Raw genomic sequence first — 25,543 nt, 5'->3', positions numbered from 1 at the left:
ACTAATCTTATTAGAAAAACTGTCTCAGTCCTTGGAGCAAATGCCACACCTGCTGAAAGCGACTGCCAAGGGCTCCTCGGGAATGTTGGCTTTGCCATTGATGCATTTCCCGGAGAGTTTGCTAGTATAAAGCCCATCTTTTAAATAATGGTGTTCTGTTTAAGTAATCCTTTTGGAGAGAGGCTTGGTCCTGGAATTCCTTCTGCGTATTAAAACTATAAATAATCTTGTCATTAGGAATAAATCTCCTTAATGTGCATGTCATAATTGAATTCATCTCTAATTAATGTAGCATTACCTAGTGGCGAAGGTGGATTAACTCCTGTTTTCTGATTGCCCTTGAATGTTGCCTCCAAGTTGCTGGAGTGCTGATGAAGTCCATAAGTGCTGTGCATTGATGTTTCAGACACAAGGACCGTCACCAGTGCAGCTCCAGACATGTCCCCGGGACCAACAGTGTTCACCAGCACAGTGGCCAGGAGCAAGATGAAACACATGAGGGAGTAAGTAGCATGTTGCCTGAGCCCTAGGAGAGTGGAATGTGAGCCTTATTGACAAAGAATGTGATCCTATCATGTAATGCTATTCCACTTGGTCTTCACAAAAATAACAGCTGTGCTTTTCTAGAAGCAAAGGTGAATGGAATGTGTAAAAACTCAGTTGGAAAGGCCTGCATCTGCATCGAAAACTCCTGCTGTGGTCTGAATGTGTACCCACCCGTCCCCCAAATTCATATGTTGAGATTCTAATCTCCAGAGGAGATGGTATTAGTAGGTGGGGCCTTTGGGACGTGCTTAAATCATTAGGCCTCATGAATGGGATTAGTGCCTTATAGCAGAGGTTCCATAGAGCTCCTTAGCCCTTTCTGTCATGTGGAGACACAGGGAGAAGGTGCTGGCTTTGAACCAGGAAGAGGGGGCCCTCACCAGAAGGCGAGCATGCAGGTGCTTTGATCTTGGACTTCCCAGCCTCCAGAACTTCAAGCAATACACTTCTGTTGATAAGCTACCCAGTCTATAGTATTTTATAGCAGCCCAAAAGAATAAAGGCAGCACCTGATATAGACTTCTTAGCAAAGAAGAAGTACCCAGCCTCCTAGTCTAAATTTTCCTGTACAGTTCATGTCTCTAGATCAGCGGTTGGCAAATTCTCTCTGTGGGGAGCTAGATAGTAAATAGGCTCTGTGGGCCACACAGTTTCAGTCACAATTACTCAACTCTGCGTTGTAACACAAAAGCAGCCTTCGGGGCGCCTGGGTGGCTCAGTCAGTTAAGCGTCTGCCTTCAGGTCAGGTCATGATCTCAGGGTCCTGGGATGGAGCCCCAGTCTGGCTCCCTCCTCAGTGAAGTGTCTGCTTCTCCCTCTCCTTCTGCCTCTCCCCCGGCTCGTACATGCACACTCTGTCTCTCTCTCTCAAATAAATAAATAAATAAAATCTTTAAAAAAGCGGCCTTAGACAATATATAAATGAGTAAGCATGGCTGTGCTTCAATAAGACATTATTTCAGACTGAAATTTGAATTTTGTATAATTTTCAGGTATCACAAAATATTATTTTGATTTTTTTTCAACCACTTAAAAATGTAAAAACAATTCTTAGCTCACAAGATGTACAAAACAAGTGGCAGGCCACAGATTTGGCCTGTCAGCTCTATAGTTTGGAGATCCCTCCTACAGATGTTCCAACTCAGAAACTTTTTTCTAAAATCGACTTCCTGTATTGGTGGTGTCCAAGCACAGTTAGGGAAGTTTGGCAAACATTATTTCTCAGTCAATATGCATTTGTATTGGTCTTGCAACACCACACATCATCATACAGGTTAATGTTTGACAGCAAAGGAGAAAAAAAATGCTGAAAATTATTTCTAAGCCTAAAGCTGGTAATATGTTTAGATACCTATTGTTTCAAGTCCTGCTTCTGTCTGAGTGGCCACCTAGTAACAGAGTTACCATGGCAACAAGTGAAGCCCAGGAACTGGAAGTGAGAGGGAATGTGAGTAAACTTCTACAGGGCCATCCCTGCTTCAGAGCTCTCCGCAGGGTCCACTGAGGCCTCAAGTGAGGCCTAAACTTTCTTGCCTCTGCCTCCTTCCCCTTCTCCTTGCTAGGAGGAGATTATGGAGAAGCCTTTGTTAATCTCCCAGTCGATAATCTTCAAAGAAAAGCTACTCAACTATTTCTCCCTTAAAATTTAATAACGTGGTATTGTCAGATTTTTGATCTAAGACTTCATTACTTTTGCAGAGTACACAACATTCCATTTGCTAGCATATTATGAAATGCTTTAATTAAAATGAGTCATTTTGGCAAAATAAATGACAAAGATATGTTCTAGTGATTTCAGTCCTAGTATTTTTTTTTCTTCCTTGTTGCTTGACTGAATTTGAATTTGACCAGGTGTTTCTGGCTCACGTTCTAATGTGTATCAGTGAAGCTTGGGTTCTCTCCCCATGGTTGGTATTGTTTCTTTGGCAGAATAACCTGCCATCCCCTCATATCCCATGTCACAAAGCCCTGTACCATTCCAGAAAAGACAAAAAGGAAATTGCAGCCACAGGGCTAAGTATCTTTTGAGGATGCTGTGCTTCCTGTTCTAAGACTTAGAACACAGCCAGAAGAGAGGGGATCTTGCCATTCTTGCACAGTAATGTGCTGTGTGCTCTGCGTGTGCACAGCAACTGTTGGGACACGAAGAGCAATGAATGACCTTTATCCCCAGGAACTTACAATGCAGAGAAAGCACCAGATTTCAAAGTGGAAAGCTAAATGACAACACAATGATTTTGTAATATGAGGTCAGGGTTCAGAAAAGCCTCCAAGTGGGACCATGCCCATGTGCCAAACGGAGCAGATGGTGAGAGCTTCGAGGTCAGAAAGGGGAAGTCAGGGAGGCCTCTGGGAGAAGTGGGAACTTGGCCCTGTCCTTAATCGAGAAGTAGGATATGGAAAAGTAAATCGAAGGGAGGGGAGGCTGGAGGCCAACAGATTTGGAGTCCGAGTCATGGCTTTACCAATAAATGATTTTCTGACCTTAGGCAAGTGATCTTCAAAGGTTCTGTTTCCTCATCTGCAAAATGGTCATATTATCGCCACAGTTGGGTCCCTGGGAAGGTAGACTGAGAGGTGGGGATTACTGTGCAGGAGGTTTGTGAGGGAGTGTTCATGAGGCCACCACATGGAACAAGGAGGGGAAGGAAGTGTGCTGGGCACAAGGCCACAATAGGTGACATGGTCTCACTTGAGGCCTCAGTGGACCCTGCGGAGAGCTCTGAAGCAGGGATGGCCCTGTAGAACCATCCTGAGTTCGGGCAAGAGGGCCAGGACTTTACAGCCCCGGTCAACGAGCACTGGGTGTGGGCTCTCCTGGGAAGGGACTGTGACTGAGCGAGACATTCTTCGGCCAAGGTTCTCCACCAGTGGAGAGTACCTGCAGGGCCTGCTGTGATAAGTGACTGACATAATGCAGAGAAAACTGATACGGACAAGAGGCCTTCTTAAGGAAAATCAAGTGTTTTGTACCTATTGTTAAGGAATAAAGAAGATAGCTTTTTATTCAAAAGAATATAATAAACGGAATGCAAGGGATGTATTTTAGGGATACTAACTGCATCAGGTTAATCATGTTAATTTTTTAAAAATTGATTTTGGAAAAGATTAAGCCTATAGAAAAGTTGAAAGAACAGCACAAGAAATATGACATATGCTTCACCTAGATTCAGTGGTTGTTAATGTTCTGCCACATTTGCATAATCTCTTCCTAGCTATCTATATAATGTAGACATGTATTTATACATTATTATAATTGTTATTATTACTGTGTCATTTGAGAATAAATTTTATCAAATTTATCAAATTTTATTCATCCAGGATACAAACCAGTTTCACACATTTCATATAGTTGTTATGTGTCTTTGGTGCCAGTTCCTTAGTTTTTTGTTATCTTTCATAACATTGCATTTTTGAAGAGTACGGGTGGGTTATTTTGTAGGCTGTCCCTCGATTTGGGTTTGTCTCGTATTCCTTTATGATTGGACCTAGGTTTTATATTTTGTATGATATTCTATGTAAGTGATGCTGTGTCCTTCTGAGGTTTTTTTTAAGATTTATTTATTTATTTGAGAGGCGATGAGAGCGGGGTGGGGGGAGAGGGGCAGAGGGAGAGGGAGAGAGAATCCCAAATAGACTCCACGCTGAGTGAGAGCCCAATCTCACCACCCGAGATTACGACCTGAGCCAAAACCAAGAGTCAAATGCTCAACGGACTGCCACTCAGGCGCCTCTCCTTCTGAATTTTTAAAAATTTACTTTGGGAAGTTGCAAACATACAAAAGTATTCAGAAGAGTATAATTAATCCCAATGGATTCATCAGTCAGCTCAACAATTATCAACTCATGGTAAACCTGGTTCTAGCTCTACTCCCAGCTATTCTTCCATGTTACTCTTAAGAGAGTCCCATTCACCGTATCTTGTCATCCATTAATTTTTCAGTAGTATGTGAATTTGAACCTGCTCTTTGACATCTCCCTTTTGGATATACATGAGGCATTTCAGACTCAGGATGTCCAAAACTGAACTCCTGATTTCCCTCCCAGATCTGCTCCCTCCACAGCCTTCCCCAGTTTTACATAAGAAAGGTAAGATACAGGGAAGAACAAACCTTCCAACTCAGTTATCAGTACTGTGTGATGTTTTCAGGGTATCATGCAAGTGGCTTCATCTCCTACTGTGAGAAAGCGAAGCTCTCTAAGGAAATTGAGGAGTAACACATGTGGTGATCCTAATGCCATGTTTCTTCAAGTTCTCCCAACTGGGAGAACCCAAGGCTTAGTGAGCATTCATATATGCAGTGCCAGGCATAGAGCAGACCCTAGCATAGTGGTCAGGAGGGGAAAGGTATGGGGCAGGGAGACGGCAACTGCTGGAGTTTATATCCCTGCTTATTATTACTAGTGTGCATCCTTGAACGAATTACCCAGCCTCCTTGTGCCTGAGAGTTCTCATCTGTAAAGAAGAGCCAATAGTGGTTCCTACTTCATGGGGTTGTTGTGAGGTGATGTCATGTTGAGATCATGAAGGTATGAATTGCACTTAGGATAGTTTGTGGCACATAGTAAGTGCTCAATAAATGTTAACAACTTATAATAAGACTCTCAATATACATGTGGTTAGTTCCTCTTGAAAAGCCCCAGCTGAAGTATCTGAAGGTATTGACATGTGTTAGTCTGCTACGTGATGTTTTATACCTAAGGGCATCTGTGGGCTAAGAAGCTGTGAAGATATTTATATAGTGGGTTTTTTTAAGCATGCAAAAAGAAGTGCCAGTTCTCTGGGAAAGTGTCATGAAGTTGTTGAATAAAAACCAGCCATTTACCATCATCCTCCAACACTCAGTTTCCTGTCACAGCTACTTCTTACTCCTGCTGGGAGACCACTCCACAGATGAAACTCCCTGCTGGGGTGCAGGCAGCACTGGGCTCTCAGCAGCTGTCGGGTGGTGTCACTCAGAGTCAGCAGAATCACAAGAAATCAGTATTGACTTCCTTTCTGACTAAGTAATTTCCATGGACATTTGAAGAGAGGTTGCTATTCATACATGATGGTTGGATGGTTGGCTGGCTGGCTGGCTGGCTGGATGGATGGATGGATGGGCCTTTGTGGCTTCATAGGCCACTGTGGCTGCATGGGCCTCCTGAAGCTTCTACCCTCAGGGCAAGGGTTTTGGGATTTCTGTTGACAAGTTTTCTTTGCAACCATTAGCTGGATTTGATTCCAGACCTGGCTCCAGAATGGTCCAGTTGGTCAGCTTTCAGCTCTGAGGATAGTAAGTGACACACTGTTGCAAAGGGATTTGTCCTTTAACACACACAGGCCAAGACAATGTATCATGCCACCAAGGTGTTTTTCAACCGGAATGAATAGTTCTCCTGGCCTGTATATATCAAGTAATCTAACTAGAGTCCTTGGCTTTGCTGCTTAAAGTGTGCTCCATAGACCAACAGCATCGACATCACCTAGAAGCTTCTGAGAAATGCAGAATTTCTGCCCTCACCCCTCCTAAATTAGAATCTGCAATTTAATGAGTTATCTGGAGATTCATATACATATTAAATTTTGAGAAGCACTAAATCTAAAGGACTTCACCCTGGGGGGAGTTTCTTACCAGAGTATGAATTGGGATCAATCTTAATAAAAGCCAAACATAATATAAAATATATTTTTTTAAGGCCTCAGTTTTTTAGACTTTTTTTTAACTTGTCTCCTATTTTATTAAGGAAGGTATAATTTATATCTAATAAAGCTCACATTTTTTAGTATACAGTTCTATGAAATTTGACAAATGTGTAACAGGAAAATTCTATCAATTTTTAGTATATAGTTCTATCAATTTTGGTAAGTGCCTATAGTCATATAACCATCACTGCAGTCAAGATTATGGAACAGTTTCTATAGAAGATTATAGAACCTCCAAAAATTCCTTGTGCTTCCTCTTTATAACCCATCTCTCCCGTCATACCCTGCTCCTGGCAACCATTGATCCATTTTCTGCCCCTATAGGAGTTTTATCTTTTCCAGAATATCATAGAAGTGGGCTCATCACTTAGTATCATAGGCCCCCATTGTAACTGGATGGTAGTTGTGGATATGGATCTAGATCTATGAATAGTTATGTGTTAGACCCTTGTACTGGTTCTGAATTCCTTTTTTCCCCATAGAATTGTCACAAGGAGAGCCAGGTTTGGGCTATACTTTCAGACACCTCATGAGCAGTTGTTTTGAAGGTTTGTGGGCCCACTAAGCCTGCTATTAGAAGGACTCACTACCCAAGATATTGTGAAGATGAACTTCTGGTTTCCCTGCCAGGGACTCGTCAGGTTCTTGCCATGGCCAAGAAGCCTTAATGCCTGGGAACCATGGGGGAGAACTGGATTCTACTGTCCTGCTCAGCAGGACAAAGTTCTAGGGATGGGATCCACCTCACTAAGATTCAGCCTGAAAATGGGTACCCATGGAGAAAGCCTAAGGTTCTCAGGAAGCTTCTGAGCCCATCTCTCCAGTTGGAAAGTCAATGCTCTGAAAAACATTGGGGCCCTAAGAAATCTTCTTGATGAGAGGGATGGCAGCTCTTTGTGACCACAACTCTGAATCACCTCTACATTGACAATTCATGCACAAGGCACAGGAAAAAGAAAATATTTGCTGTGTAGACATGTGTCTCCTCTTTGGAAAATACAATGATACATATATCAGGCTTCTTGACATTGTCCACAGCTCACTGATGCTCTGGGGTTTTTTGTTTGTTTATTTGTTTTGAGGCCTTTTTTCCCCCTCTCTCTGTTTCATTTTAGTTTCTATGACTCTGTCTTCAACTTAACTAGTCTTTTCCTCTGCAATGTCTTATCTGCTGTTAATCCCAATCAGTGTATTTTTCACCTGAATCATTGAAGTTTTCTTCTCTAGAAGTTTGGTTTGAGTCTTTTCTAAAATATATATATCTTTCATGTCTTTGATTAACATAGTCAATATTTCCTCCAGCTACCTGAACAAATAGAATATGGTTTAATTATTTTAATGGCCTCGTCTGCTAATTCTAATATCTGTGTCATTTCTGGGTTGGTTTCAATTGATTGATTTTTTCTCCTAATTATAGGCAATAACTACTTCCTGGTATTCCAGGTGATGTTTGACTGAATGTCTGGCATTGTGAATTTTACTTTGTTGTTGCTGGTTATTTTTGTATTCCAACAAGCAGTCTTGAACTTTGTTTTAAGATTCAGTTAAGTTACTGGGATACAGTTTGATACACTTGGGTCTTACTTCTGAGTTTTGTCATGTAGGACCAGGGCAGCTTTAAAGCTATGGCTGATTTTTGCCCATTACTGAGGTGAGACCCTTCTGTATACTCTACCTAATGGCCAGTGAGTTGTCAGGTTTAATAATAAAGGACAGTTTGGCAGGTGTGAAGAGGCACTATTCCTGGCCCTGCATGAGCGCCAAGTACTTTTCTCTTTATAACTCTTCTGCATGGTTCTTTCCTTCGTCTCAGTAATTTCCTCACATGCATGCAACCCATCTATATTTAGCTGAATCATTAGTCTCTGCATGGGTATATAAAAGTTTATTTGTTTCAAATATTTAGAAACTGCTTTTGTTTTAATACTTTTGTTTCTTAATTATGTAAAGTGGTTCCATGGGTCCAAAGTCAACTCCATAAAAAAGTATATTTAAAGAAGATAGCTTCTATCCTTGATCCCTTACCCTATTCTCTCCCTTCCCCAAGAGGGAATAATCTAAAAAAATTTTTTACGGATCATCCTTTCATTTGAAAAATAAAAGCATCCTATCTCTCACTTCTTAAGAAATTGGTAGCACATTATAGACACTTTTGTCTTAGCAATATATCCTGGAGATTACTTCATAGTAGTGTGTAGCCATAGACTTCATTCCTTTTCACAGCTTCCACGGTCTCCTTTGTGTGGACGGACTGTTGTTCATTCACCCTGCCCCCTAGATGGACGTACAGGTTTTTCCAGCTTTAGCTATTAGAAATAGCACCAAAATGAATAGCCCGTGCATTCAGCTTTTTTGTTTTATTTCCAGTTTATCTTTGGGGTAGATTTCTAGAGGTGGGATTGCTTGATCAAGGGGTAAATGCATATATAATTCTTGTAGGCATTTCCGAGTGCCTTTTTGCATTCCAGCTGGCAATGTAGGAAAGTGCCTACTCTCTGGTTTCTCCACAGAGTATGTTATCAAACTTTCGGATTTTATGTTTTCTATTATCTTTCCCTCTTTCTCTCCCCCCCCCCCGCCTCCTTCTCTCCCTCCCTCCGTCTCTCTGTCTCTTTTATAAATGTAGTCTTTTACTGTGGGGTCTATTTAACTTTGCTTTTGGTATATTTTTTGGAATTTAGGAAGTTGTATTTTCATCTCTGTCAGCAAACACACTTGAGAGTCAAGTTCAGAAAATGTCTCAAAGTCTAGATTTGGAGTGGAAGGGAAGAAGCCTCTTTGGCCTCAGGGTTCAGCTGAGTTTTCCAACCCAGTTTCCCCAGAAACATTGTATATTGGGAGACAAATGGTGTTGCGCACGTGGATTAACAAAAAGTGATGTGTGGGTGTGGGTGTGGGTGTGTGGGTGTGTGTATGTGGGGGAGGGCAGTAGCCATTTAGCCAGTGATCTTTGTGTGAATTATCTTAATGAGGTGAAGAAATTCATGGTGCCCTAACTCCCTAACATGTAGGAAGAGCACTTTCCAGGCCTGTTGACGTTGGTGTCAGTGGTCTTAGTTGCGACCAGCTGGAGTCAGTGTGGTGATGTGCAGCATCTTGCCCAAATGGGTGTTGCTCTCCTATAAGTGGGCAGTGAGCAGATAGTCTTTGTTGAGGAAGATGGGAAGCAAAGTGGTTCTGACGGAGCTGTCTAGTGCCCTGGTGTGTTTAGTGGGATGCACTCGTGACTTACCCGTGTGGCATGCCTGACACAGCGCTTGCCGCTTCGATGCTCAACACTGGTTTGTGTATTTGTGTGTGTGTATCACAGAGGCCCGTCCTTGGCCAGAGGGCACTAGATCTTGTGTTAGCTGCTGCAGTTGCAGGGCCTTCTTTGAGTGCTGCAGGGCTATGATGAGTTTCCTACTGATTCCATCCTTGAGCTCTCATGTCAGCTGTTTGGAAAGGTCTGAGCAAGGTCAGAGCACAGCCCTGCCAAGTGCTGTGATGAGGGCCGAAGGCAACTATTTAGAGGCTGCAGAAGGCACAAGGAGGTTCTATAGTAACATTGAGGTCAAATATAGTAATTGGTTCAGTCTCAGCTAGCTGGTTCAGAAGTTCTTGAAATTTTTCTTTCACTTTCAATCACAGGAAGACCTTGACCGAGGAAGGTCAAACTGAAGATGAGAAGCCCATGACCTTTATTGTCCTTCTTGTTAACCTGATACATGGCTCGTGGTGCAGTAGCAATTACTTGGAAAAATGATGGTGGAGCATTAAGCACTTGCTAAAAATGCTTCCAAGATGGAGTTGCAGGAGGTTTGTAATAGTATCAGCTCAGGTTCTGAATTGGACCAAAGCCATAGCCATGTTTATGTGAAGGGAAGCTTGCTTTCAGTGCACAGAGGAGGTGTGATAAGGGGAGTGTGCTAAGACAGACAGACACCCTCCACCACATACAGCTCTCACCACATACCTGTGAGATGGCAAGACTCTCCATTTTATAAGTAAAGAGGTTGTATTTCAGGAGGTTAAGAAACTTCCCCATGGTCACACAGCTAGTAAGTGGCAAGGCTGTGTTTGGAATAAAAGTATGGCTAATCCCAAAACTAGTGCCGCTAACCACAACCAGAGTCAGATGGTGACAGTTGGAGCCAAGTAACACAAAAGCCTGGGTCCCATCAGGAATTCTAAAGGTGCCTTTTAATTACAATGAGCCTTCCACATGCCTGGTGTCATATTCTGGAACCTGTTTGTTCTCACTTTGTAGTAGTAAGTACTTGCCACCCCACTTTGAGAATCTGTGGCTACAGAAAGGCCAAAGCTGGCTTCCAGGCTCGGTCTGCCACTATCAAATCCTAGGCCCCATCACATGCTTTTCTGAGTTAGTGGGTGTTTGAGATCTGTATTGTGACAGCATCTCATCCTCCCAGCCCAGGCTTCTCCTTTGTCAAATATATTTAATACAAAGTCTTTTAGGATTTCCAAGTGCTTTATGAATAAAGCTCATTCTGTCTCACTGATTGAAATAACCTTTCAGTGGAGAAATAGATGAAGTGATGTTCTCTTCTCCGCTTTCCAAATCTCACTGAAGAGGTGTTAGTTATGCTTCCAGCAGTCCCGCTCTTTAATAAAAGGTCAGTGTCAGGCAGCAGCGCTTCTGAAGGAACTGCTGATTGAAGCCAGCATTTCAATTTCAAAACAACAAACAAAAACTTGTCTGTAAGGAAGGCCTGATGACCAGCAAATGAGGGCTTCTTGTCCAGAGAGCAGTGGTTTCGAATTTATATACAAGTTTTAAGAGAACCTTTACAGAGCTGGTCAGACTTCTTACTTAGCTGTCTCAAGGTCTACAACCAATTGATTGTGTTTTTCTGAAGAGTCTGTTATGTGAGGCACTAAGTGCCGTAAGACACAAGGCAAGAGAGACACCTTACACCCTCACTAGGGAGACTGGACACTTGAAGTATGATTCACAAGACTGGGGAGAATGTCAGGTGCCACCTGAGTGGAGCCAACAACCAGGAAGTTCAGAGGAGGGGCTCATCTCTTCCAAAGGGTTGAACAGGTCCGTGCACTGCTCAGAGGATGCCTTCTCCCTCACATGGACCTGTTACATCTACTTCCCTGCCCAGGAACTACTGAGCCCCTTTCTTTGAAGGTAAAGCCCCTCATCTCTGCTAACCCACATGTCAGCCAGTTTGTTCCTGCCTCTTAGGTCTGGGCAATTTTGGCTTAAGCCCTAAGTCCACATCCCATGATAGTTCACAGCCCTTCCTGGGAGTTCTGCAAATCCCTACAAGTAATGAATATCTCATCTTCTGTCTCCATTGTCCCGTTTCTATGCCATATTCGTCTAGACTGAAAATCTAGTCTCTTTGTCCGTTTTCCCCAATACTCCTACTCAACCAAATAATCTGTGAGGGCGCTAGATTTTTTTGAAGATCTGAAAGCCAGTGATAAAGGCGTCATGTCACAAAGACTTAAGCAACTTCAAACTAGTCACGTAGGCATCCCTGTTCTTAAAGAAGTGCTCTTTAGCCCCTGTTGCAGGTATACTCACCAGAAAGCAGGCTCTGAGATCATTTTCCTGCAGCAAGTTCCCGGCACTGGGGCTGGCTCTCTGGATCCATACATGTTGGGGGAGAGAAGGAAGTCGGACTGGGCAGAGGGAGAGAGGTTGAGCCTGTGGTACTGTCTCAGCAAGACATCGTTGACCAGATGGGATGTGCGGAAGCTGGGATGACCCTGCAAAGTTGCCCCAAGTTGACGGGAGGGGGCTGAGCTTGAGAAACCCACGCCCACCAGTCATTGGCTGCAGGATCAGGGCGGTTCCCCAGTTGGGCTGCGGGCTCAGGGCTCCCTGCCAGGGCCACTCCCCAAAGCTGGGGATCTTGGGGTATAGCCCAAAGTCCACTATCCTCCCAGAGGTCTCCATTCCCAGCTTCACTCCAGTTTTCCAGCATTTTTTTTTTTTTTTTTTTTTGCTTTCATCCCTTTCTTAGGAGCAAAATAAAATGTTCTCATGTCAGACACCTTAGCCATTCCTCTACTTCTTGGGCTTTTGCTCACAACTATGCCTTCAGAATCTCACCTTCCCTGAAAAAATCTTCTCTAGGTATTTTTTCTAAATACTGTGTGTGTGTGTGTGTGTGTGTGTGTGTACGCGCGCACGTGTGTGTGTGTACCAGCTGACGCTTAACACATGTGCACCCAAATTCCATTTTTTTCCATTTCAGTAACAGCAGGAGGCATCATAGGTAAATCGCTGTAATGCGTGGGGCTGGATTTTAGGATTTGAACAATCTGAATTTGCAACTTGGCTCCTCTTCTTACTCTGTAGTCTGAGACAAGTCCCTTTGCCTCTCCAAGTCTTGGTTTCTTCACCTGTAAGATAGAGAAATAATTCACATAGGTACTAAATATCATTCTATTTAGTCCTGAGTGGGCACCCAGTAAATGTTCTCCTCTCTTTCACACCTCTTTCTGGATCCTTTCAACGGCCACTCTACAGGCCCCTGACTTTATGAGTTGGTGTCTAATTGTCTATGAAGTGATTATTCTGTTATTTTTTTTCCCTACATAAAATTAAAATCCTGCATTCCAAGCAAACAATCCTAAAGAGGGCCCTTTAGCTATTGTCAACTGCAAAACATGTCCAAGTCTGGGGAGTGGGGACCAGGTGGGAAAACAAGTTCAAGGACTACTTAGGTAAGAAGCATCAAAGCTTCAGTCTGTCTAGTATCCCTTGTTGACTCTTCCTTGCTCATGTACTTTTTCCCTTTTAGAGCCATAAATTGAATTTGTTACATGTCTTTGATTCCCACTGTAGTAAATTTGTCCTTTTCCCAGCTTGGGCAATGCACATTATTTTGAAACAATCAAGCACACTTAGGATAAAACTATAATAAATTAACACAGCTGTTCCTATATTATTTTGAAATATCTACAATCTGTTTGACGCTGGAAACCCTCAACACCACCAGGTACCGCAGGTTAAGCAGGAAGTCGCGTGTTTATTGCTATATTTGTTTTCAGTTTGCCAAATTAGAAAAAGAAAGCATCCAACCCGACCTTTTCAATTCCCAGCCATGGAACAAGCTGTCACAGCTGGGCTCCCAAATCATAGGACCTTAGGAAGAAGGCAGGCTCCTCCTGACAGTACAGTATGAAGATATTTGCAAAAAAATAATCTAAATGTTATTTCCAACTCTTGATAAGATGGCAGAGTCAGGGAGTCGCAGCTGTCCTTCCTTAAGCCCCTCTGGCTGGGAGGGGCACAGGTGATCTTGTCACTGTTGTGTAACCTGCGTGAGCCAAGGCAATAGCCAGAAGCACTCTGGGTGGAGTCGGATACAGAATAATGGGCAAACCTTAGGAAAATTGGAAGAATACCAGAGTCATAGTGTTTTCGACTCCATATGAAAGCGGCGTCTTCTGCGCACCTGTGCCGTGGAAACCAGCTGGGTGGGCATGGGGGCAGGGTGCTCCTGGGTGAGGCCCCGGTTTGTCTCCTGCTGCTGCAGTGCTGCCCAGTTCTCAGCAGCGCCACCCGGCACCGGATGCAGGAGCCTCAGGACATCTTGTCATCATGCACCCAGACTCCGGCGAGTATGCCCACCTCGATAAGAGCAGGTAAGTGCTCACTGGAGAAACCAAGGCCTTCTTCGTCTACTTCTTATCCTGCACCTCCTATTTCAGGATCACAGATAGCCTCCCAGGTAACATCAGGTTCCAGGAAATATGAACCAAACGCTCAATAAGTAAGTGTTAGCCCCTGTTGCCTTCAGTGGCATCGACTGAGCCCCTGGTATTTGCAGAGAATAATGAAGAGAGAAATAAAAGACAGTCTTTGCCTTTGAGAGACTGAAAATCTACTTTACTGAAAAATTTATTCTCTGACTCTTTGTCAAAAGGATTTGAAAATGGAATTACCAGTTGATGCATATGAATAGCATGCTTTGCTGATCACAGCTTACCTCTAATACCTGAGAGACGTTTATTTAATCCATTCTCACATCGTGTGTAATATACAATACGACTTACAGAATAACATATATTGAAAATGGAGATCAGAGACATAGTGAGGAAGTTACTCTGTGTGGCCCGGTTGCTGTGGCTGAATGTGTAGTGTGGCCCTGAGCTGCTAGAAAGTCAAGTCAAAAGAGGGAAATCTGATACAATTCTTAGCTCTCGTTATCAGGAATGTGAATGTGGGTCCTTATGGAAGACAGGGCTCCTCACTTGGGGTTTTATACATGGCACATTGAGTAAACTCCTACCCTCAACATCCTTCTGCAGGAAATGCAGATGTGAATTGTATAATGGTGGCTTCTTTGGTAAAATAAAAAGCTGTTTGATGATTAACTAAGCTGTGTAGTTTCCTAGGGGTCTAACTCTATTTAAAGATAAAAGTTGGCTTACCTAGAGAATTTACAATCTGTTGATTTTAATTAGAATTAAGTGTTTGCTTCTCATTGTTTAAATTAAAAAATATGTGACCCTTGAAGAAAGGATGAGAGCAAAACTGAAGGCAGATTTTAATTTAAATTCTCTGTGGAATAAATGACAGGGATGCCCTTGGCTGATTTGATGAGTATATTTCCCTACAACCATGCATTAATTAATAGTGTTTTGACTTTCTATTTTTATGGTCAACTCCTAATCAAGGAGTGTTAAACACAATCACTATTATAGATGGTCTGAGAAAAGCAGGACACAGAATAGCATCCACTAGAACTTAACATGGAGCTTCATCAGCCTCCGATCAGGAGTTCTGCTCAGTTGGTTTGCCCATATACTGGCAGTAGAATCTTATCCATAATAGCCAGGAAAATCTTAATGTAATAAAACACACAGGTGTTTCTTAACTCAGAACTCTTTAAAAACATCTCAAGGATTTTTTCAGTGTGATTATCCTCTGGCATGTGAACGGTTTGTGAACACAAACTATAAGAACAAATTCTGATGGCTTAAGTGAAAGAGGATGAGAGAGAATGAGCACAGTAAACTCCCATCTCCTTCTCTAAGAACTGGGGATTACCTTTTTACAGTGACTCTTCCAGTCTGGTCTAGATTTTTCTTCTTAAATGGTACACATTTTGCTGGTAGTCTTCTGCCCTGTCCCACTCTATTCTGGACTAGGATGACCTACTTTTTGTATCAGGGCCCTTTTATACTTTGCAGAATTTATTTATACTTGTACCTGAGGATTCTCAAGATTCAATTTAAGTGCTCTCTTTGTTGGCTGGTTTTTAATAACTCATACACCCTCTAATGCATTCTGTAAAATGCTAGGTGCTACTTAATTCCCCTTGTTTGCTTGGCCTGTAGCTCTCTCTGATATCAGGATTCCTGTTCTCTGCATGAATATTCTACCTGCCGTGGTTTTGGGAAAACCATATTAAGACTCATTGGAAGACACTCTTTCCCAATCTTTTCCCAACACTTTCCCCAATCTTTGGGAAAAACCAAAGTAACACAAGGTGGGCCCTGAAGTTGAAGTTGTTACTTAGTTTATTTAAAAAGAAGAAGAAGTCATTGTCATTGGCATAAAAAGAGTCATTTCCTAGTTGAGATCCAGCTAAAGTGGGTCTGCCCAGAGGCGTGGGCACCATGACACTCACTGTGAGTCACCATAAAATGACCTCCTCTCCCCCTGCCTGCAATAACGCAGGAAGGTGTTCTCATTAAACACAACTCCTACACAATGACATTTCATTCCCCCTAAAATCACACGAAGATTCTTCAGAGACTGGGACATTCGGGTACAAGACAAATGCCCTCTAGTTTTGTTTTTCGTGACACTATTATCTGCCTAAGTGGAAGACCAGATAGTGAGTAAATTAACTTAGGGGATGAGCCTTTTGCCAGACAGCCTGAAGAACGCTACAGAGAAAACACTTCGTGATCAGAAGTGTGAGGGTGAAATATTGAAATCTGAAAGGCAGATATAATTGTATGATTTCCTTATTGCATTCTGTCCATAGGAAAAAGATACTGAGATGACTTGACAGGATTCTTTGGTTCATTGCTGATTTCTCGGCACAAAGATTAGGTGCTCAGTAAACAACCAATGGATGAACGAGTGGATGAATGAATGAAATATGGGAACATTACAAAAATGGTTTTCTTACTTACTGCATCCTCAGATCTCTAAAAGGTGGCTCACAAATCTCTGATGATCCCCCTGGCTCTATTGTGAGAGGGCTTGAGGAGAATGGGCCTTCAGGGCAGTTTTCAGATATGGGTAGGTTTGGTCTCTCTGGGTAGCTTATAGGGCTGCAGTGAGCTCCGGAGTTTTCATGTGAGGCTTGACGTGAGGTGTTGAGAGGAGACAGTGGGGCCTTCAAGGTGAATTCTCAGGACTAGACGGGGAGAGATTTTGTAGACGCCATCACCTGATGAATGATTTCGCTATTACCTTCTAGAGATTTCATTTTATTTTTTAAATTTCTTGCATCTCAGGGGTTTTTTGTTTTTAATTTAAAAAATTTTCCTTTTTATATGACAAATATGCTTTCAAACTTAGAGGTGAAAAGCAATGGCAGAGGCTCTGGCATCTGTACCTTTTGAGTGTCAGCTCAGCAGGATGTGTTTCTTGGCTGCTTCTGAAAATCGATAGAAAAAAATACAGTATGTATCTGTGCAGAAAAATGACAAATACAAGACAGACAGGAGTCGTATAACAATATACTGGGGCATCTCAAGCAGTTTGCCTCATCCAAACTCTGCTCGAAAATGAGGTTTCAAGCTGCTGTTGTCCATACTCCTGATAGGGTGCCTGTAAATACGCAGCGTGGCATTTGCTTCTAGCTCCCCAGCATGAGCACCTCAGACTTCCTCGGCCATGGTTAGGGAGAAAGAGACATCCACTGGCCCTGTTATTTCTTCCCTCCTGTGGGCTTTACTGTGGATCAGTAGGTTTTCTGGGATCCCTCATCCTTTGTTTACATGTATCCAGAGCTGTATCAGCCCTGTGGATTTAGAAGCCTGGAACTTTCAAATGACCTCTGTGACTTCCCAGCTCTGTAGTTCTGAGAAAATTGCCTAAACTTTCTGAGCCTCCTTCTGCTCCAGAGAACAAGAGAGATAATGTTGCCTGCTCTCATTGGCTTATTATGAACCTTGAATTAAATGCAATAAAGCATACAGAAGCACACCGTTGTATTCCATGGTGTTGACTGAATATTGATGAGTGAATAATGTTTGGGAAAATGGGTGATTATGCAAGAGCAGAAGTATTAATCACCGTGCTAAGGCAGCAGATTTGCCACTTGGAAGGGACACTCTAGACCAGCACTGAAAAGGATCATTGAAGAGTATAACTCTTGCAAACATTTGGTATATGCAAATCAGTAAGGTCTATTGATAAACATCCTGGAGAAAGTGAAGATTTAGCAAAAATTGTAAACCACTGGCTATTGCTTTAGAGAGCTACTGGCTAATTCAATATAAGGCCACAAAGGCTAGAGATATTTTAAACTTATTTTTTATTTTAAAGAACTGGTTGGCTTAATTTATCTTAGGAAAATATTAGAAACTGTCATAAATAATAGGTAGGTAAGAAAAGCTCAGAAAGTAACCAGACTACAGTCACCCAAGAACTTGGGAGTTTTGTCCATAGAATGGTAATCACCCCCAAAGAAGTTACCTAAAAACAAAATGGGAGGAAGAGTTGGTTGAGGATGTGTGATTGACCTGAGACATTAGGAGCTCGGTTCTTGGAGTCAGGGAGACCCAGGTACAAACTCAGCTTTTTGCCACTCAACAATTATATGACCTTGAGCTAGTTGCATTATGTCTTTGAGATTAGTTTTATCATCTGTAGACAAGAGACAAGACATAGGGAGTATTTACTGTCCTCACTGTGTTATAGACAAAGCAACAAATCTGAAATGTTTCCTGTCACTGTTGCCACATGCAATCTTGCTGTTTTGAACCAACACACACAAAAGGATCTGAGGAATGTGCACGACCAGGACTTACACAACACTTGGTTGCTTTTCTCCTACAATGAACATAGTGCACAGTTCTGGTTATAGTTCTGCCCCGTGGGTTGACATATGAATTAAGTTGCACTGCAACATTGTACTTTTACTAAAAATAAATGAAATGGCAGTTTTCCCCACTCATTTATTTTTTATAATTTTTTTAAAGATTTTATTTATTTGAGAGAGAATGAGAGAGAGAGAGAGCACATGAGAGGGGGGAGGGTCAGAGGGAGAAGCAGACTCCCCGCTGAGCAGGGAGCCCGATACAGGACTCGATCCTGGGACTCCAGGATCATGACCTGAGCCTAAGGCAGTCGCTTAACCAACTGAGCCACCCAGGCGCCCTTCCCCACTCATTTAAAAGGTTTTCAAATCAAGCTACATTTACTTTTTAGTCTACTATATAGAGAAGTAAGTGTCAGCTGCCAACCCAACAATGCTGGCATTTATTCTTATAATGACATATCATTTTCTTCATCTAACCATACCTGGAATTCTGGCTGTGAATCTCCAGATTCATCTCCAGAAATCTCTTGTTGCTTTCGTTCCTTTCTTCCAATTTCTCCATAGAAAAAACTGTGTGTGTGTGTGTGTGTGTGTGTGTGTGTGTGTGTGTGGCCTTAAGGAAGTTAAGTTGGAGACTACTGTAACCACCATCTCACACTGCCTCACATCCTGTTTACCGTTTTAGAGCACAGACAGCAGTAGATGGAGGTGGAAACTTGAAGGAACAACCTTTAAGAGTTACTAGGTGTCTCTTGTGCTCATTTCTGATGTTCCAAATAAGGATCAGGTAGTTTGACCCATACCTGATTTAATATCAAATTGTACAACAAATCTTATGGGGAACTCTTCTATGCTTCTTCTATGCTATGAATGTTGTATCTTGGAAAGGAATCCTAGCCAGCCTCTCTCTCAGCTCATCTATCAGCGAAGGCCCTATTAAGTGAAAGAAACCACAGCAATTACTTTAATGGAAAGAATTTATAAATGAGTCGTTGTCCAAGTATTAGGGGAACTAAAAAGACAAAAAGAAGACACTGGCATATCATGGAGCAGCAACTACAGGGAGCAGCTCCCACTGCGGACCAGGAGAATAAAATGAAGAGGCTGGATTTACAACAACATGGATGGAACTGAAGGGTGTTATGCTGAGTGAAATAAGTCAATCAGAGAAAGACATGTATCATATGACCTCACTGATATGAGGAATTCTTTAAGATTTTATTTATTTATTTGAGAGAGAGAATGAGAGAGAGAGAGAGCACATGAGAGGAGGAGGGTCAGAGGGAGAAAAAGACTCCCCGCTGAGCAGGGAGCCCGATGTGGGACTCGATCCCAGGACTCCAGGATCATGACCTGAGCTGAAGGCAGTCGCTTAACCAACTGAGCCACCCAGGTGCCCCTGATATTAGGAATTCTTAATCTCAGGAAACAAACTGAGGGTTGCTGGAGTGGTGGGGAGTGGGAGGGAGGGGGTGGCTGGGTGATAGACATTGGGGAGGGTATGTGCTATGGTGAGCGCTGTGAATTGTGCAAGACTGTTGAATCACAGATCTGTACTTCTGAAACAAATAATGCAACATATGTTAAGAAAAAAAAAAGAAGATAGCAGGAGGGGAAGGATGAAGGGGAGTTAGTCGGAGGGGTAGACGAACCATGAGAGACAATGGACTCTGAAAAACAAACTGAGGGTTCTAGAGGGGAGGGGGGTGGGGGGATGGGTTAGCCTGATGGTGGGTATTAAAGAGGGCACATTCTGCATGGAGCACTGGGTGTTATGCACAAACAATGAATCATGGAACACTACATCAAAAACTAATGATGTAATGTATGGTGATTAACATAACAATAAAAAATTTAAAGTAAAATGAAGAGGCTGGGACTACAAAAACTTGGAGGCTCAGAGGAGGGGCCGGGGGCCTGGGATGCAGACCCCCAAGTAGGCACCAATCCTGGGCTCTGCTGGTGTTTCTGAGCTTGAGGAGAGGTTCCATGGAATGGTACCCAGATTTTGGAAGACAGGATGACAGCTGCTGGTGCTGGTGTCTCTGAAGGGGAGGAGGAGGCTGGGTATGTGAGGGGGATAGAAACCGCACACTGGAGTCCGCTGCTGCTGGCTGGAAGCTGTGCCAGGCCATCCACTGGAACCAGAGCCCCAAATCCCTTTTCTCCTCCAGCTTTCCCTAGTCTCTCTAGCACCTCCTATTATTGGTGCCTAATAAGGTGTAGTGGGCAAGGCAGAATTGTCCACAGAGTCTTGGGTCCAGCATCAGAAGACGGAGCTGAGGCAATGACCTGGCACCACTTGCCCACCTGGCACGCATCACATTCTTCAAACAGATGTGTTCCTGTGCTTCTTGCTTCTCCATGAAACCTGAGCAGTTCCCCCAACATCCTGGGTGGGAAAGAGCCTTGACGTTAAGTGGTCCTGGGACAGGCTCTCTCAACTCCCATGTTCATAATTCTCTTAAGTCATTTAACACAAAACAGAAAGATTTTTATGGGTGTGTATGTAAAGATAACTCTCAGAAAACTGTTGGTTTTCTTTCATACACCAGATAGACAAGAGTTTTGTGGTTATTATAAACATACAGTTTCAACAGCTTGATTTCTTGAAAATGAGAAGAAATATTATGCCTCTTTTTCTGCTCAAATAGAACTTTTTAATACAAATGAAAGCATGATTCAAGCATAAAAACAACCGAATTGCTAATCATATTTTTAATGTTCCCTTATTAGAGCAAAATTTAAAGTGAATACAAGCGTATTAGAAACTTTTATCATGTTTCCTTAATTTGTATCTATCACTCATAAAGCTAACCCGGCATGTCCCCCCAGGATTTAGAGAAACACACCCTTTTACTCACATGGAACCTATTTATTAAATGCGAACAACAGCCTCATTGTGTGACAAAGTTCTTAAGACCTGCACTGAGTCTTGTCCTTTTGATCATGTTTTGAAAAGGAAACCATTCATTTACTAGTTTCCCGAAGGCTCCAAGCCTGAGCTCTCGCGTTGGGGGGGGGGGGGGGGGGGGGGGGGGTGCGCACGCGCGTGTTTACCGGTAACTTCCGGTCTCGCTATCCTTAGGCGGAAACTAAGAGAAAATCTCGGTGTGCCGCCATCAAACGCTGGCTGGCTTGGATCAGAGAGGTGAAAAGTGTTTGTCAACCTCAGCTTGTGAATTTTTAAAGCTAGCATTTGTACTTCCCCTGATTTACAAGGACCGATGGCAAAGAAATCATCCTACAGGAAGAACTAGATATAAAAATGTCCCGGTTCCCAAACATACATCAATAATCCTAGCTTTGCCGGAATGTAACGCGTCAGAAAACTTACTGTGGAACGTGGAGAAGTTGTAGAGGAGCTTTTGTTGGTTTCATTCCAAAGGAAGTGGCGATGCTGTCAAGCCCTACTGAAATGACTTGAATGCTGGGCAATAGTTGCCATTTTGTTCTCAGCCCGCAGGGAAGGGGAGGCGGTGTGGCCTCCGTCCCGCCCGCGGCAGCTTGTGGGCACCCTCGGGACGGAACTTCGGGGGGCAACTTGCCACTTACACCTGGAACAGTGTCATCAGCACCAGGCGCTACGGGAGCCAAGGCGATGTTGGAGGACTCTGTGGGGCAGACGTCATTACTTTGGGGATGAAGCAAATAAAATATCTGATCTCGAGGTCAGGGTTCCTGCAGGAGTGGGGAAAAAAACCAGCATAGGTGTGAATGCAGCATTTGTTTGGTCCTGGTGCTGCTGGGGGCCAGGCTGACTTGGGTGGGGAAAGCAGTCGTCCCGGAGCGAGCCAGCCCATGACATTCATCACCTTGTGTGTAACGTCTGCAGGAGGCAGTCTTGGCTCCAGATAGTCATGCTCACAGCCCTTCCCGCTGATTACAAATGCTCCTGCCTGTTGTTTCTGGAAGCAGGCTTTGTCAGCTGAGTGCTGGTCCTCACAGTGTGGTCCCAGACCACCACCACCAGCAGCAGCAGCAGCAGCCCTGGAAGCCTATTAGAAATGCAAATTCCCAGGCCCCAGCCAGACTCATTGAATCAGTATTTGCTTTTTCTATTTTGAAGATTTTATTTATTTATTTGACAGAGACACAGCAGGAGAGGGAACACAAGCAGGGGGAGTGGGAGAGGGAGAAGCAGGCTTCCCTCCTAGCAGGGAGCCCAATGCGGGGCTCGATCCCAGGACCCTGGGATCATGACCTGAGTTGAAGGCAGATGCTTAACGACTGAGCCACCCAGGCACCCCGTAATCTGCATTTCAAACAAGCGCCTCAGGTGAATCCTGTGCCCAGGGAGATTAGAAACGCACATCCAAACCATCCTTCCCGGTATGTTTGACTTGCCCCACACCACAGATTTCCATGTATTCCCCACAACATTCTGCCTCCAAGTTTACATTATGTAAGTTTAAAGTGTACCACGTGATGATTTGATGTGTGTAGGTATTGTGAAATGATTGCCACAATAGGCTTAGTTTACACATCCATCGCCTCTCAGTTACCCTAAAAGTATAAAACGCTTCACAAATCTGTGTGTCATTCTTACTGAGAAGCCAGGCTAATGTCTGTATCAGTCCAATCTTGGTCCACAGGCTGCCGAAATAAGGAGTCTGCTTCCATCTGAAGCCCATTTCCTGCTTTCTTCCGATTCTCTAAATGCCACATAAATTCTTCACTGGCCTTCCCTCTGATTTTTCCCTCTGTCTCTTTTCCCATTAGATAAAATAATAAAAGATGGAAAGAAAGGAGGAAGGGAGAGAGAAGAAAAAAATGAAAAAAGGAAGGTGGGAAGGAAGAACAACTGGGAAGGGATGTAGGGAAGGGGGAGAGGAGACCTCATTTACAATTGTGCCATAGTAATGTTGGAGTTCTGAGCTTTAGTTCATATATACACATACACACAAATACAGTTGACCTTTGAACGCCAACCCACCACACAGTGGAAAATCCTCATATAACTGTTGACTCCCCAGAAGTTAACTACTGTTCATGGGAAACCTTACCAATAACATCAACAGTCGATTAACATATGTTATGTTTGCTGTAAGTATTCTATACTGTATTCTTACAAGACAGTAAGCTAGAGAAAAGAAAATGTTATTAAGGAAATCACAAGGATGAGTACTGGGTGTTATACACAACTAATGAATCATTGAACACTACACCAAAAACTACTGATGGAATATATGTTGGCTAATTGAATTTAAATAAAATTTTTTAAAAAATCACAAGGAACAGAGAATACATTTGCAGTACTGTACTGTAAAATATCTGCGTATAAGTGGACCTACATAAACCCGTTCAAACCTGTGTTGTCCAAGCATCACCTGTATCCTTTCACTGTTTCCATTTTAAAATGAAATAGTTACTTCCATGTACTGTTGAAGGCAATGTTAATTGGTGCAATAATTTGGAGGGCGATTTGGCGATGTCTATTCAAATTTTTTAAATGGACATTCTTTGATCTAGCAATTTCAGAATTTATCCTACAGAAATACTTGTATGATGCACAAAAATGTATATGGAAAGTATCTGTTGCAGGGTTTTAATAGCAAAAAAGCTCTAAATAGCCTAAAGGTATCAATAAGAGCTATTCTGAAAAATCAACATATATCTCTGCAGTGGAATACTCTCTTGGCATTGAGGATAAAAAGAATTAAGGAAGATCTCTGTGTGCTTATGTGATGACCTCTCCAGATTATATTATTCACTGAGAAAAGGTGCAGAACAATAGGGATGAATGATCCCATCTGCGTGTTATTTTTTAGTGTGTGTGTGTGTGTATGTTCATAAAATACTTAAAACTTACTCTATTGATATCCAATGGAATATTCTACAGCCATTATAAATACTATTTTGGCAGAATTTTGAATAACTTGGGACATTTTTGTGATGTCATGGTAGGTTAAAAAAAGAGAGCAGGGTAATGGTGTCATGGTTTTTCTCCCTCACCTTTCTTGAGCATTTTCCAAGGTTATTAAATATTAAATATTCTTAAAAAAATCATTAATTTCTCTATAATGTCTTATTCTTGAGTTTTTAGGTTGTTTTCAGTTTTTTCAACTCATACATATTATTGACATAAATTTTTTTTTTATCTAATGTGATGTTTTCAAACATTTCAAGCAATTTATCTTTCCTAAGATAAATGTCTTGTAATTACTGGTTCCTGGGATATGACTTTTATTATAATTAATAAATGGTTCATAGAATGTGACCTTGATATTTATTGCCAAATTGTTTTCTGTGATCCACAATGATTTTATTTATTTATTTATTCATTCATTCATTTAAAAGATTTATTTATTTAGAGAGAGAGAGAACAAGGGAGTGGGAGGGAGAGAGAATCTCTAGCAGACTCCCCACTGAATGAGGAGCTAGACTCAGGGCTCGATCCCATGACCCTGAGATCATGACCTGAGCTGAAATCAAGAGTCGGACTCTTAACCAACTGAGCCACCCAGGGGCCCCGATTCACAAAGATTTTTAATGTAGTATCTTCAATTTTTGGTAATGTGATTGGTTATTTAAAGTCATCATTTATTCAACAAATTTTAAAATTTGAGATAAAAGAGCTATTAATGCCTACTGTATGCCAAGTTCTCTTAAGAGCACTACACACACCATTACCAATAATACATGGTTCCTACCTTGCTACTTAAAGTGTGATCCTGGGTCAGCACACTGAAACACTTAATTACACGCTGATGTGGTTCAGGCTATCATGGAATATGCTAGAGTACCATGGAACACAGCATGACTATGGTATAATTGTTACAATTAACCAAGATAGGGACTAGATTCTTTTTTTTTAAATTTTTTATTTGTTTGACAGAGAGAAAGACAGCAAGAGAGGGAACACAAGCAGGGGGAGTGGGAGAGGGAGAAGCAGGCTTCCCACTGAGCAGGGAGCCCGACGCAGGTCTCGATCCCAGGATCCTGGGATCATGACCTGAGCCGAAGGCAGACACTTAACGACTAAGCCACCCAGGCACCCCGGGACTAGATTCTTATACTTCCCTTTGACTCTTCCTCTCCCACATTCCAACTAAAGAGTGGACTTAGTTAGTAATAAGGAAAAAAATCTTTTCTTGCTCTGATCAGAGTTCAAGTATTAACTGTACCTGACTGTAACAAGGAAGTAAACAAGAAACTCACCCTAGTTTGTGGTGTCAATGTCTGGCACCATTTATGTATTTCACAGATTCAGAAGGTGATAAGCCTCCTTCAAGGATATATATTATCATCCTGAATCCATAACCAAACCTGACCTTCTACCTCCCCATTTCTCTCTGGCTGCTTAGAATAGAGAAATGATTATCTAGCCTTC

At 42.5% G+C, this 25,543-nt stretch overlaps 1 protein-coding gene and 1 long non-coding RNA gene across 5 annotated transcripts in view; one reads left to right on the top strand and one right to left on the bottom strand.

Moving 5' to 3' along the window:
* Positions 1-25,543, top strand: part of NEK11 (NIMA related kinase 11) — a 240,963-nt gene that overhangs the window by 196,140 nt on the left and 19,280 nt on the right. The window contains exon 14 of one of the 4 annotated variants that reach the window (XM_073900190.1): positions 13,738-13,846. The exons of 2 other annotated variants lie outside the window; for them this stretch is intronic. In XM_073900190.1, the coding sequence (XP_073756291.1) occupies positions 13,738-13,846 (109 nt within the window). Of the gene's footprint in view, positions 1-406; positions 504-13,737; positions 13,847-25,543 lie in introns of all 4 variants that reach the window. One more of the 4 variants, XM_025882286.2, reaches the window with a different exon arrangement.
* On the bottom strand, positions 16,644-21,250 carry LOC141374028 (uncharacterized). Its single transcript, XR_012380582.1, has 3 exons — positions 21,075-21,250; positions 19,014-19,143; positions 16,644-16,821 (listed from the first exon to the last, which is right to left on the bottom strand). It is a non-coding gene; the product is annotated as an uncharacterized lncRNA (long non-coding RNA).

The sequence above is a fragment of the Callorhinus ursinus genome, unplaced genomic scaffold, assembly GCF_003265705.2.
Source record: "Callorhinus ursinus isolate GAN/ISIS: 27379988/994484 unplaced genomic scaffold, GSC_fseal_2.0 scaffold1, whole genome shotgun sequence".
NCBI lineage: Eukaryota > Metazoa > Chordata > Mammalia > Carnivora > Otariidae > Callorhinus > Callorhinus ursinus.
The sequence above is the reverse complement of the archived record's forward strand: the minus strand, read 5'-3'. Positions and strand labels throughout refer to the sequence as shown.